Source organism: Schistocerca gregaria, chromosome 7 (genome assembly GCF_023897955.1).
Source record: "Schistocerca gregaria isolate iqSchGreg1 chromosome 7, iqSchGreg1.2, whole genome shotgun sequence".
Taxonomy (NCBI): Eukaryota; Metazoa; Arthropoda; class Insecta; order Orthoptera; family Acrididae; genus Schistocerca; species Schistocerca gregaria.
In genome coordinates this window covers 184,445,936-184,461,620 of record NC_064926.1, presented here as the reverse complement: position 1 = coordinate 184,461,620, position 15,685 = coordinate 184,445,936, and the positions used below count along the sequence as shown (strand labels likewise).

Here is a 15,685-nt window from a genome sequence, read left to right as displayed (position 1 = left end):
ATACAAAATAATGTCTACAATACATTGGCCGTTTTTGTATTGTTTTTGTTTCTCGGAATAGATGTTGCCCAATTTAAGATACCAAACACGCATTATTTTACTTTTTGTTGTGTTGGAAATAAGGATACATATCAGAAATATATCAGGTCTTTACAAATATAGAGATCTGTTGCCTATCGCTACTGTACGCGAGCAGACGACTGCGCGTCATATTATTTACAGTCCTGTATCTCGCGTTAGAGATCTTAGACACAGCTAAGGTTTGAAACAGATGAAAATTTGATGTTTTCTCGGCATTTCATTCGCATAATGTGTACACCTAACTTCAATAACAAAAAACTGTCTCGCATGGCGAAAATTGGATAACGCCGTCGGAAAGTTGTTTCTTGAAAACTGTCGTTTTATTGTCTACATAAACAATTTTAAAAAATAAAAATGAAACCATCACACAGTGCTACTATTTCACAACGAATTACAATCGACTACTCATTTAAAGATGTAATAGTTATAGTGTGTAAGCGAGTTGAATGAAATATGAGATTACGCGCTAGTTCCGTGCAGGACTTTGGCAACTCTGTTCCGCGCTCACCTGAGCTACTTCCGAACTGTCAATCCGTTAGTAATTCTGAATGCACTATGGGCCTAGGAGCCAAAAATGTGCAGCACACTTGCACGATTATCAGAAAGCCTAGGAGTGTGCAAAATATTAGGATGAAGAAAGTACTGGTACTATGTATTACCCATGATCTGTGTGTGAACTCTGGTACAGAAAATGTTATGGGCAGTGTACTGAGCGATTAGCATATTCAAACCAAGTGTAAAGATCAACCATGTAATAGAAAACTTCGGCTCTTTACATAAATATTTTACAAGTAGTGATAGCGGATAGCAACAGTTTTGACAGAAATGGGGCATATAAGATTGGTGATAATTTGAACAAAATAGCTTCCCTGAGCTGTGGTACCAAAATAACTTTGTTGAGCTGTTCAGCAGTTATGATCAGTTGTGACATAATGGTGCTGTGGAGTGAACTAATGTGGAGTAATGATACTGATGGCACCAGACTTCACACATATTGTGATATCAGCCATGACTATCACTAGGTGGTGTCTCACTATGTGTGACCTACTACAGTAGAGGACTGGCAAGTGAAGATTAAAATAGCTAGTTGTGGAAGTGTAGGGGATGAATTTGAGACTTGCACAACCAAATCTGCTGTCATCAGTAAGAGAAGACAACAGTTTCCGTAGCCTAAAGAATGTCAATATCAGTTTAAAAATTTCTGCAGCAAGTATTTATAAGATTGCTTACATTTCAAAATGCATGTTTGCTAGATGTCATAAAGGGAAAAAAAATCATTTGAAGAAGTAACATTATGTGTTTCACACACTTAGAAATTCTTCGAAACATATGGTCAATAAAAAGTAAAATAGATCAATTTAAAGCTGAACTCCCCCTTTTTTTTCAACTGCTCACTGGTCTAGGGTGAGATAAATTCAGCATTTAATATTATTTTTGTGTTAAGGACTGACTCAAACTGTACGGTGGTAGATCATGCGATTATCTAAAAAAAGGTACAGTTTAGACAGAGACATGGACTTTGTACCATTATTGATGAGAAACACTGTCAAATATTTTGTATTTCCATCCTTTTGACTGGAGGTCTGGGGGACCACGGCCATACACTTTTGTAAGAAAAAGACCCCTACAGTCGTCCTTATGATTCTATTTATTAAGTAGCTATCAGTTTCGGCACTTCAATGTGCCATCTTCAGGCCTTAGATGTTACTGAAGGGGTTATCACTGTACATATATATGATGCATCAATGGCCAACATAACTGGTGTACGCAGACTATCTATAACTGTGATGTCTTCTCTCCAACCATCAACTGTCAACTGTGGCTCCATAAACTTTCCCAGCATAATAATTGGTTGTATTCATGTCAGGTCTCCAGCTGGAACATATCGTCATCTGGACACACTATTTCGGTGGTCCACCTGGTCGCCATATTCAGGTGAGTAGGGCATCACACTGTCTCGCAGTGCTGGTGAGACAGGATGGTGGCCTATCACCTGAAGATGATGGCCAGGTGGGCCACTGAAATATTGAATCCAGATGATGATATGTTCTGGCTGGACACCCAAAATGAAGACATCACAGTTACAGACAGTCTTCATAAACCAGTTTTGTTGGCCATGGATGCATCATATATATTGATTGTGATAACCCCTTCAGCATCAACTACAGCCTGAAGGTGGTGCATTGAAGTGCTGAAACTGATAGCTGCAGAATAAATAGAATCATAAGAATGGCTGTAGGCATTTAATTTTCTTACAACCATTAAATAATAGTTATTAAATTGACAGGGCTTGACATCAACATTTAGTGTGCATATCGATCAGCTAGAGGTAGTGTGGATACTTAAAAAAGTAACCAAAATTCTAGATAAAGTCTCAAACACAAAAATTAAAATGCTTTTGTGTGGAGATATAAACACACGTGTCACTGAAGAAACAAGCAGCACCCTCATAAACGTCAATCACAGTTTTGGCATGCCCCCTCTTGTCTACAGTGCAACAAGGGTAACAAAATCTTCAGCATCGGTGATCGAACATATGGCCACAAACATGGACAAGGAAAGGTGTAATGAAGCTGTAAAAAATCATTAACTGTCAGATCAATTGTGCCAAACAAGTCAGTAAAATCAGGTTTAGAATAAAGTCTCAAAATTGCGAGTCTACACGGAACTTTATTCAAGTCTGCTGAGGCCAACCAGAGACAATGGTCATGTATATGAGCTTTGCTTGTGAGAGTATGTGTGTTCTTACTTTACAACAAGGCCTTTTGGCTGAAAGCTCAAATGTATAGCAGTCTTTTTGTTATGTCTCTTGGCGATTCAACATCTCCTCTATATGGTGAGTGGCAATATATCCTTTACATAATATTGTCATTATTCTGTCCTATGTTTTCCATTATTTCACTTCCTTGAAAAGTCTTAGGAAGACAGAGTTTTCAAATTTTTATCCAAGGTACAAATGGTTTTACTGGAAGGTGCTGATTACTCAAAAAAAGTCGTCTAATGACTCAGTAATATATAATGAAGAGAATAAAATCAGAATGGCTTGGGAGTCATAAAACAATAATTGGGGAGAGCCAAATAAAAGCTTAATAAAATACATAAATGGATCAGAATAAAGTAGTAACAGATGCATACCAGCTAGCAAACTTTCTGAATTAGCGTTTTTCATAGAGAAAATTCAGTTGTGGTTGCAATGACAGAATTCTCTATATATAACATTATCATGGTTGCTGTACGAGTGGCACAGAGTTTGAGAATGGAGTGGAGCATTTTTCAAGTATTTCAGATAAATTACAACGAAAATTTTGAAAAATAGATATAGCATCTGTAAATAATTATGTACACAGGAAGTATAATGGTATCTGTAACCACAACAAATGAAATTATCAAAACAGTACAGTTTCTTGTTGACAGTCGTGGGAACCCATCTTCTATGTGCACCAAAAATCTCATGCCCAAACCGTTTTTCCAACTGTGAAATGTAGACAGAATAGTGAACCATTATGCTGTTGTGGGAAGGTGGAGCAAACTCTGTGGTTGGTGTCCACATAAGATTTCTGCCAGTGTTTCATTGGCTATGGGGGAAGACATATAACTGCTTCTCCAGGGGGCTTGCCACTATTTGGTGAGTTCATGCTCGGCTACCCTGGGGCCCCAGCCTTTGCAGCATCTTTTCCCATCAGTGCTGCAAGCCTATCCTCTAGCTATTCTTTTTCCCCTCTCATGGGGAATATGCCTGGGATGCTTTGGAAATGTGTTGTGCATATTCAGTAGCTGATATCAGAACAGTTTCTCCACTGTTTTTCATTCCTTCTTTTCTTTCTTTGTTCCCCTTCACCTATCCTTCCTCTGCTTCAGTGTTTGATGTTCCTCTTTTTCTTCTTCCTCCCTGTGTGCTCTTTAAGGCCAGACAATGCATCTGACATTTCACAGGTGACCGGGTAACACTTAATTCCCAGCCCCGGGTTGACAGGTAGGGTTCACGCGTTCCCCCTGGTACAGGCCAGGCCCAGGGAGCGGTGACTGCCTGACCTGCTATCTTCCCAAATTGCCAAAGGTCCTTCTGTCAGGTTTTCGGGCGATGTGACCTAAGGAGTGAGCAATAACCTAAGGCAGGTGCACCTCCATTTGAGGGTGTCCCCAGTTGGAAGGAGTGTGCATTGGAGATGCTGGCAATCAAGGGGGATTTTCTCACAATGAGCCATTCATCTTCTTCACAGTCAGCGTCTACCAAACCTAACAATTCAAAGACACTTCCAGCTGCGCCACGGTTTCTTATGGTTTCACATACTGAAGACAGTCAGTCCTTTGCCATGGTAAATCCGTTTATTATTCAGAAAGGTGTTGATGCAATTGCTGGTCCTGTGAGATCCTGCTCTCAATTTATGAAATGGCACTTTGCTTTTGGAGACTACTTCTGATTCTCAAGCACAATTACTACTTGCAGCCTCACTTCTCCACAGCTATCTTGTTTGTGTCAAGGCCCATTGAACGCTGACTTTTTCCCATGGTGTTATTTACAATAGGTTGCCCGATGGTGTGACTGAGGCAGAAATCCAAACGTATCTCTCTGATTAGGATGTCATTGCAGTCCATTGGTTGATGAAAAAGGTAGATGCAGCCTCAGTACCTACTTGCATTATTTTTCTCACTTTTGATAGAGTGGTGCTTCTGTCAGAGATCAAAGCAGACTATGAAGTTATTACAGTTCAACTGTACATTCCGAACCTGATGCACTGCTACCTGTTGTGTATGTGGATGATTTCTGTATTTGGTCTAGCTCTCAGTTGGTGGCCTCTGCGGAGCAACTGCTCTAGGGTACCATCCAGCATGCTTCCGCATGGACACGTGTCACATGGTTTTCAATTCTCTCCCCTTAAGTTTAGGGTGGTGCATTTCTGTCACCGTACTATGGTCCCTTTTGATACGGAGCTCTACCTTGACACCTAATACCTGACCGTGATCACCCATTTGCATTTCTCGGATCTTCTTTTTGACAACAAACTTACGTGGTTAAGCCATATGTGCCCTCCGAAGGTTGGCTGTTTTCGTAAACTCAATGTTCTTCACTTCCTTGCCCACACCTCTTGGAGCATGAATCATTTGACTCTTCTCCTCCTTTATCGTGCTTTACTTCAGTCTCATCTGGACTATTGCTGTTAAGTTTATGGATCAGCTGCCCCTTCCAAGCTGCTCCTCTTGGACCCAGTTATGGTATCCATTTAGCCATTGGTTCCTTTTGCACTAGCTCTGTCTATAGTCTTCTGGTTGACACTCGGTCCCTTCCCTTTTTTTGATTCAGCAGTCCCAGCTCCCAGTTTCCTATATCATCATTAACCACTCTTCCCCTGCTCACCCCTCCTATTTCAATCTTTTCATGGGTTTGGGACGTAGCTCGCCCACTGCCCACCTCCATGTGGTTGTACTGGTTGGGCTCCACGGCGATCTCCATCAACCCATCGCGTCCTCTTCCCCACATTCTCTCCTGACCCCTGCCCCCGATCGTTGGTTCCTCAACCCAGGACATGGATAGTCCTCTTCTGGGGATCGAAAGCCTTCATCACTGCAATGGTGTTCTGTTATTTGTTCCACTTGTTCTTACAGGAATTTCAGGATGCTATTAATTTGTAAAGCCATCTATCACGTCTTCTGTTGGAATGGAACACCATCTCTTACCTGTCACATGTGGTGTGTTTACCACAGAACTGATGGCCATCTATCAGGCCCTCTGCTTTATTAAAGGGTCCTGTCTCACCCAAGTTTTGTTATGTATGGACTCAGTAAGTGGCCTTTAAGCTTTTGCTCGGTGTGTTTCCTGCCATCCCGTGGTCTCTGCCATCAACAGCCTTCTTGCTGATCTTGGTGCTGCTGCTTGTTCAGTTGATTTCTTTTGGGTTCCTGGCTGCAGGGTATCCCATTAATGAACTTGCCGATCGTATGATTTGGGTGTGGCCACCTGCCGCTTGTTCTCTGTGATCCCTCTGGGGGCAGATTTGCAACTTTACGTCAAATCTCTTTTTGTTCAATTGTGGACCTACTCTTGTGGGATTACATCCTGTCTAATACACTTCATGCAGTCAAGGAGACTCTCACCATGTGGTGTTCTGCCCTCTGCATCTCCCTGCAGGTACCATTCTGTACAGTCTTCATAATAGCCGTATGAGGTTGACTCATGGTTTTTTATTCCACTGTTAGCCTCCCCCTTCCCCCTTTGTAGTTGCAGGGCCTCTCCCTCTTGGTGATCCGTATTTTGCTGGAGTGCCCCTGCCTTTTGGCCCTTTGCACTAAATACACCTTTCACCTTCCTCGTCCCGAGTGTTATCAGGCAACCCTTTCATGGTTACATCGGTCCTCTGTTTTTGTTGTGAAAATGGTTTGTCCTCCCAGGTTTAAGTATCTGAATTTCCCTCTGGAAGTGGAGTCCCTCAGTTAACATTGGCATTGATTATGGATGCATTGGCCTTACCTCCAACCGGTCGGGTTGTGCCGCCCCCCCCCCCCCCCCCTTTTCCCTATGTTTTGTCTGGTCTTTTGTCCATTTGGTTTCTCCTTTTCTTGTGCATCTTCTTCCACTGGTGTTGTCCCCATTGTGTCTTGATCATAGTATGGTGTAAGCACCGTGAAGGATCGGCAGCAGTGCTAGTGCTCGCTGTTCCCCCCCAGCTCTTCTGTATGTAGTCTGTCTTTGTTTATAACAAATCTTAGACACTCATCAGATTGTTAAACAAAATGCCCCTCCTCCTCCTCCTCCTCCTCCTCCTCCTTTTAGCTGTGCTTCAGCTTGACTGTAAAATATTTCATGTTTCCCATATGTTGTTATATATTTCATATTTTTACCTCTAACAGTGGTGTTACAGTAAATAGGGATTCAATAGTTCTATCCTTGAGAAATATCAACAAGGGTAGATTGCTGCTCACCGTAAGTATGACAAGTTGAGCTGCAGACAGGCACAGTTAAAAGATTGTTACACAGCAAACTTTTGGCCAAAGACTTCTTCAGGAAAACACAAACACACACACACACACACACACACACACACACACACACACACACACACACACACACATATATATATATATATATATATATGCTTCGGTAGCTCAGTTGGTAGAGCACTTGCCTGCGAAAGGCAAAGGTCCCGAGTTCGAGTCTCGGTCGGGCACACAGTTTTAATCTGCCAGGAAGTTTCATACCAGCGCACACTCCGCTGCAGAGTGAAAATCTCATTCTGGAAACATCCCCCAGGCTGTGGCTAAGCCATGTCTCCGCAGTATCCTTTCTTTCAGGAGTGCTAGTTCTGCAAGTTTCGCAGAAGAGCTTCTGTAAAGTTTGGAAGGTAGGAGACGGATACTGGCAGAAGTAAAGCTGTGAGTACCGGACGTGAGTCGTGCTTCGGTAGCTCAGTTGGTAGAGCACTTGCCCGCGAAAGGCAAAGGTCCCGAGTTCGAGTCTCGGTCGGGCACACAGTTTTAATCTGCCAGGAAGTTTCATACCAGCGCACACTCCGCTGCAGAGTGAAAATCTCATTCTGGAAGCATATATATATATATATATATATATATATATATATATATATATATATATATATGAACATGGTCTCTGGACACTCTGATCAGAATGCAACTTAAATGTGTTGAACAGGAGCAACAATGCAGAGTGGGTCTTCTACAGGGATATGGTCTCTGTGGCAAGGGGTTGGGATTGGGAGTGACATAGGTATGAACTAGATTGTGTAGGTTGGGTGGAGTAACAGAATGGCACTATAGGAAGGGTGGGAAGGATTTTGGGTAAGATGTCCTTCTTTTCAGGGGATAACTATGGATAACGAATGCCCTGTCAAAAGATGGGGCTCAACTATTCCAGTCTGGGATGGTGTTGGGTGACAAAGGGGGTACTCCTTTGCAGCTGATTCTTTGGGATGGTGGGAGGCTTGTGATTGTGTGGGGATATGGCACAGGAAATCTGTTAGTGAAGGCACCGTCTCCCAAACCCAATTTACTGTGCCATATCCCTCCCCCCTCCCCTAAATACTCCTACCATCCACCCACCCCTCCTCAAGAACCAGCTACAAGGGGGCACCCATGCCATATACGAGCTCTGCTGCAATCATTGCTCAAATTTTTGTATTGGAATGATTACCAACCGATTGTTCACCAGGAGTAATGGCCACCACTAAACTGTGGCACATCACGCAGATGAATCTAACATGTTTGGTTTCAATGGCTGCTTCACACCCTGAGCCATCTGATCATACTCTCCATCACCCGCTTTCCTGAACTGCACAACATGCAGCTGAACATGACATACACTTTCTCTGCTCCCAAAATCATACTGGTCTCAGCGGGCTATAACCTTCTGTTCCCATAGCCTCCAACCAACTGTTTTCACCCCCTCTGTCCTATCACGTCCTCCCAAGTCATATTCTCTCACCCTCATTGTGCATTGCTTGCTGCCAATGCACTCATTGGTCTCTTCTTCTCCCATGCTTCTCTCCTTACCACTCCCCTTTTCCACTTCTACATCTACATCTACATCCATACTCCGCAGGCCACCTGACGGTGTGTGGCGGAGGGTACCCTGAGTACCTCTATCGGTTCTCCCTTCTATTCCAGTCTCGTATTGTACGTGGAAAGAAGGATTGTCGGTATGCTTCTGTGTGGGCTCTAATCTCTCTGATTTTATCCTCATGGTCTCTTCGCGAGATATACGTAGGAGGGAGCAATATACTGCTTGACTCTTCGGTGAAGGTATGTTCTCGAAACTTTAACAAAAGCCCGTACCGAGCTACTGAGCATCTCTCCTGCAGAGTCTTCCACTGGAGTTTATCTATCATCTCCGTAACGCTTTTGCAATTACTAAATGATCCTGTAACGAAGCGCGCTGCTCTCCGTTGGATCTTCTTTATCTCTTCCATCAACCCTACCTGGTGCGGATCCCACACTGCTGAGCAGTATTCAAGCATTGGGCGAACAAGCGTACTGTAACCTACTTCCTTTGTTGTCGGATTAATCTCAGTCTGGCATCTGCTTTACCGACGATCAACTTTATATGATCATTCCATTTTAAATCACTTCTAATGAGTACTCCCAGATAATTTATGGAATTAACTGCTTCCAGTTGCTGACCTGCTATTTTGTAGCTAAATGATAAGGGACCTATCTTTCTATGTATTCGCATCACATTACACTTGTCTACATTGAGATTCAATTGCCATTCCGTGCACCCCTCTCTCCGCATTTGGGAGGACAACGGTTCAATCCCGTGTCTGGCCATGCTGATTTAGGTTTTCCGTGATTTCCCTAAATCGCTCCAGGCAAATGCCGGGATGCTTCCTTTGAAAGGGCACGGCCAATTTCCTTCCCCGTCCTTCCCTAGTCCGATGAGACCGATGCCCTCACTGTCTGGTCTCCTTCGCTAAAACAAGCCAAGCCAACCGTCTCTCCCATAGTCTCCCAGACACTGTTGCTGGCAGCCTTGTCCTGCCACCTCTGGTCCCTGCAGACTTTGCCAAGCAGCACTGTTTCCTCCTCCCCCACCTGTATCCTGCTATCTGTTCCCACTCTGGATTGTCACTCCCATTCAATACATTTCAGTTGCATTGTGGTCAGAGCAGCCAGAGACTGCTGATGTATGTGTGAGGTGTGCTTGCTTGTGTGAATGTGTGTATGTTTCCTCCTTTTATGAGGAAGACTGGTTAACAGCTTACAGTGCAACAGTCTTTTCATTGCGCCTGTCTTCATCTCAGCAAGTCATCTTTATGGTGAATCACAGTCTGTCCTTACAGTAATTGTTGATATTCCAACCTGGTCTTTCCAATGTTTTATCTTTTACAAATGTTTAGCATGTTAAGAAAAGGGAACAGATCTTCTGGTTGTGGTATTGGGAAAGAGTCTATGACAATATGATAGTTATATGCCTTAATGCCGCATCTTTTAATATGCACAGTTGTGTATGTTGCACGATTTAGCTCAGGGGATATTAGCTCAGCAAATGAGTTCTTAAGATTTTCTTTATCTTGATAAAGAATCTTTGAAGGTAGTGGATTCACTGATCTTGAATGGAGATCTCATGATTTGAACTGTCTAGCCCAAACGTTTATCATCATGGGACATAATTATTCTATTATTTGCCACTATTAGATGTGATTTTAAAAATTTATGTGTGCCAACTAAGCAGAGAGGATGAGATGTCTGTATCAACTGGACATTACTGTGGTTTGACATATTGATAGCTCTCTTAACAGGTTTGTGGAAAGCTTGTAACTCAGTTGCATTGACGTCTGGTCTTATGTACATGCTGACTCTTCGGTATCTTTTCCAGTTTTGCTCAGAAAACACTTTCTATGTGACCCTGTACTGCCTACAGAAAAAAGAAAGAAAAATGCATCTCTAAAACAGCACAGTGAGTTGTAAACATTTGACGTTTCACTGAGGAACATGATTTTGTTCTTATGGTTGCTGCTGAGATGTAAACACCTTTTTTGCTTATCACTCATGCCATAAATCCCATAGTTGGAGAAGCCCTATGAGGAAACTTATTTGATGTAACTGAATCCACTGACAATACCTGTTTATTTGCCCAGGCTGAGGCCAACGACAACATGAACACTTTCGTTCATCTGTGAGCTGTACTGCTCTGGACTGTGTGAATTAAACACTAAGATCAATGCTTAAAGTGTCTTGTAATGAATAAACCTGATGCCTTCGTGCTTGCAGTCAGTGGTTAATCTAATCTCACTGCCTTGAATTCACTACTTTGCATACAATTCTTTGCACTGGGGATTTTACACTTAAATTTGACACGACGGTCGGGCATTTGTGAATCTGCAATCTGCTTGTGATGTGATTGGTCAGGTGAGTTCTGACACTGGTTGAATTATAACCTAGCTGTTTCTTTACATTTTCTTATTTCAGTGTTCCAGCAATACTTTGGAAATACATAAAAATGACAACTTATTAGGTTCCTCTTGGGGATGCAACTTTCTTAGCAATTGTACCACTTTCTTGGATGACTGTTCCACGTATAACACATGCTGATAGAAGGATCTGTTGTATTCAATTGATATCTTTGAAGTCTTGCTTCAGTCTCTGAAGATAAAACTCCCACTTATCAAAATCCTTGTTGAATGAAGGGAATGCTAAAGTAACCAGTGCAGTGCAGCTTGGAGTACACTGTTTCGCAATTGTAATGCTTTCATTTGCCCTTGATAGTGTACTTCCATTGTTTCTGTTTGCCATTGATGGTGTACTTCCACTGCTTCCATTTGCTGTTGTTGGTATATGTCAATGGTTTCAGAATCTCTGTCACTGCAAAACCCAGTTTTGCTGATTGCTGTTTCACACATTACGATGGAAGTATCTCACTGCCAATTTTTATGTACTGCTTCTCAGTAAAGTTTTGCAGTCATTGTAGAACACATGATAGCAACACCAAACCAAATTCAAGTCTGTAGCCAGCACTGTAATGAAGGAATGGCCAGGTAGAACTCACACATAGTACATTCAGGTACACATGGTTCTCTGCCTGAGTTTGTAGGGGTCGGCTGATTTATCCTTAGTGGTTGCATGTTGATAAGTCCCTGACATCCCCTTCTAGGATCACAAAGTCTGTAGTGAGTGCTATCAGTGATGGGGAGGGCCATGGATCCTAGTGCTGGCTATCTAAGTCAACCACAGGGAAATTCTCCTTTGTCAAATTTTAATCTGTAGTATCAGACCCTGTTATTATGAAGTAACTTCTTTTCATGAATGTATTAACAAAACCAAGGATCATTCCCTAGGATTCCAAGGTCTGCAACAACTGCCCCTTGAGGTACGCTGGCTATCCAACTTCTATCTGAGGCATCAAGGAATGTCCAGTTTGGTAATAAAGAGAAGTATTTGAGGTACAAACTGTAGAGAGAAACTAAGGCTTGACAACAGTAAACTGGCTCAAGTAGATCTTTTGTAGTAGTAATACAGAATGAAGAGGCTTTACAGGATAGGCTAGCATGGAGAGATGTCTCAAATGAGTCTTTGGACTGAAGATCATAACAACAAAGTAAACTAAATAGTAGTATGAGCAAGCGATAAATTGAAGGAGGTTTTATCGGGAAGGGTGAAGGCTGTAAACCCCATCCAGCCATATTGAGTCAGATTTTCTGCAGTTTCACTAAATTACTTCAGAAAAATGCTGGGCTGGTCCCTGCTGTAAGTACCCAGATTATAACGCTCTGATGATTGTTATGGCGTGCTTGCTTTCAGATGTTTCACACTATACATGCCAATAGCCATCTCTCTGATGGAACATAAAACATGATTCATCTGAAAATGTCACCTGTTGCCACTCGTTGGACATCCAGTTTTGGTAATGGTGTGCAAATTTCAGATTTTGTCATCAATGAACCTATGCGTATGGATCGCTACTCACATGGTACTAGTTGTCATCCACTATATCATTGCATGGGAGTCTTACATACACCGGTCAAGAGGGCTTATGCTGTTTCAGATTCTGATAATTTGATGCAGGAACTGGATTATCTTAAGGTTGCTTTCAGGCGAAATGTATATACTGATCATCAGATTGTCCATGCTTTTCCATTTGGACCATCATGTGAACCAACAATGGACACTTATCAATCAGTTATTTTTTTACTCTTTTCAGTGAGTGTTTCTTTGAGAATTTTAGGAGTTCTCAGAAAATATAATATTGAAAGTGTCTTTTTGTCTTTGCCAAAAACTAGAGCCCTTCTTGGATGTATTAAAAATTATTTCGAATTGAGGAAGCCTGGAGTATTTAAAATTCCCTATTATTGCGGAAAGGCATATATTGAGCAGACTATTTGTACAGTTCATGTCCAGTGTGGGGAATATCAGTGTCACATACGTTTGCTCCAGCCTGAAAAGTCTGCCGTCACTGACATTGTCTCAATGAAGGGCATAATATGCCATTTAAAGAGACGAAAATTATTGCTTCAGCTTCCTGTTTCTGTGATTGTGTGCTTAAAGAATCCATCGCAATACGATTATCCAATGGCATTATTAACAGAGACAGAGGATTTCCTTTAAGCAACATGTGGAATCCTATTTTATCAGATATAAAACAACAGTGGTGTGGTTTTCAATCAGCTGCATCTTAATTTGCCATTCATAGCTTTTTTCAGTTTGTACTGCTGATGCTGCTGCAGTTCTTTACTTCACAAAGGACAGCCCTTTCACTTCTCGTACACATGCAGTGCCCTGTTCCCAGAGTGAAAGCGAGCCACTGTGTCTGCTGTTACCCCAATTGTGGTGTGCTTGTGCACCTACAATCTCACCTGAAGATGGTGGCCAGTTGGCCCATTGAAGTATTGTGTCATCAGGACAATGAAATACGGCCACATATACGTAAAGGGCATCAACATTTATTATGCTGGAAAAATCTGTGTAATTGCTGTGGGTATAGTATAACCCTGCCACCCTTGGGGGTGGATGTAAAAATGAGTGATATTAATACTGAATCCAGTTTTCAGGGGTCACTAAGCTCGTTGATGATGGTGCCAACAAATTTGCATCCCTAGAAGTAAGGGGAGTGTAGGGTGGGGGAGGAATCCAAAGACAGTGATTTATCAGCATACTTCCATAACAACTAAAGCAGTTTTTACAAACTAGGTACACATATAATTTGGGGAAAAAGGTGACAGTAAGACAGCCACAGGATCTGTATGGCTGACTGTGAAGATGAATGGGTGACATAAAAGTGTGACTCTTAAACACCTGAAGCAATTTCAACAAAATATGGCACACTGGACTCGCATTCGGGAGGATGGCGGTTCAATCCCAAGTCCGGCCATCCTGATTTAGGTTTTCCGTGATTTCCCTAAATTGTTCCAGGCAAATACCAGGATGGTTCCTCTGAAAGGGCATGGCCGACTTCCTTCCCTGTCCTTCCCTAATTCAATGAGACCGATGACCTCGATGTCTGGTCTCCTCCCTCAAAACAACCCAACCCAACAAAATATGGCGTATACATGACTCATTGTTTGTATATAAATACTGTGGGCATAAGATAGGATAGAGATGAGAAATGACCTATTAGTATTTTTCTCCTGTATTTAGTTGATTTGGAATAATTTAAAAGTATGAAACACAATCTGTCTCTTACTTGTGTTGTCCAGTTTTTCATGAGAATGATCACTGCAGTTAGCCAGGCAGAAAGCTAGTATGAAATATGGTCTTCGTTCTCATTGTGTAATACCATGACATATTCATATAATGTAAAAGTGATCCGCAGATGAATAAAACCACTACTGCAGAAAAGTAGCATTGTGTTGCCAGGAAATTTAGAGGATGGTAGCTGTCACGAGCATCATTTGCGTGAATGAAAGTGATGCCCTTTAGGTGATTACAGTACCATAACAGTTATTGTATAGTTCACAGAGCTAGTGCCAGAGATTTTAGTGGGCATGGATAAGATATTCCATTTTATAGACTATTAGCCATGCTATTGAACAGAACTATAATAAATAGATGTTTTTATCCATTAGAGCCCACCCCACCATTCTAAAAATGTCCTGCACAAAGAGACACCCTTTTCAAGTTACCTGTTGTGGCCATTCAACAGACACATCTGGTTGTTATTTTTTGTCCATCCTATGACAGTATATACAATTTGGTCCACATTGAGATTTGAATTGGATTGTGTTACTAATTGGTTCAAATTGTTGTAGTTGGGGGAGGGGGGGGGGACCTGTTCTCATAATTGGGAAATTTTTTCTTTAGTGTCATTTGATAACTAATTATATTTCTAATTTCTTCTGTGCTTGTTACTAGTTCAGAATTTCCGTTACTTTTCTCTGCTTAAACACACGTACAGTAAACAGTAGCTTTTTTCCTTATTTGTACATTGGAAGTAATATTGTCAGGCTGACTCTTGGGCTACTAATCCATTAATCCACTGCATTATTTTCACTAAAGCTACATATTTGCCCATTATTGCAGCTGATGACTCGTGACACAGTTTAATTACATTTAAGAGCAACTGAAATATCCTCTAACAAGACTGCACACTAATGTCGAGACAAACAAACAGCCGAAAATTCTTAAAAAAATACAAGTAATTTTTGTGCAATCTTGCTAAATGTTGAATACAGCAAGCTGATGAAATCCTGGAATTGCATATTACAATATACTTATATATCTTGATATATACGGCATTGAGCTAAAATTGTTTTTTTGCATGAACTTATGGGACAATACTTGCTGCAGGTACTACCGAGGCTGAAGAAACAAGCTGGTGGCCCAAAAGGAGCTACAGTTTTAGGTGTTCATGTAGAAGGACCCTTCATAAATCCTCTCAAGAAGGGTGCCCATCCAGAACAATTTATTAAGACATTCGAGAAGGTATGTTATTCAAATCATGCAGAAAAAAATCATTTTTATATTCAGATGATGTATCATGGAATAAAGGGAAGTAAAGAAATGTTTGTCTTTTCTGTCCATAATTACCATTAAATTGTTAAACATAACACAAATCCTGGTTATTATTTAAGACATTTAGAGAGCTATAAGCCATATCACTTCAGATTAAATTGCTGTCTTATACTTTAAAACATGCTTTCTTTTGAAATTTAAAGCTGCATGAAAG

At 41.5% G+C, this 15,685-nt stretch overlaps 1 protein-coding gene across 1 annotated transcript in view; it reads left to right on the top strand.

The window, feature by feature from the left end:
* Positions 1 to 15,685, top strand: part of LOC126281192 (N-acetylglucosamine-6-phosphate deacetylase) — a 106,081-nt gene that overhangs the window by 34,741 nt on the left and 55,655 nt on the right. The window contains exon 3 of the mRNA XM_049979900.1: positions 15,307 to 15,441. Coding sequence (XP_049835857.1) covers positions 15,307 to 15,441 — 135 coding nt within the window. The remainder of the gene's footprint in view (positions 1 to 15,306; positions 15,442 to 15,685) is intronic.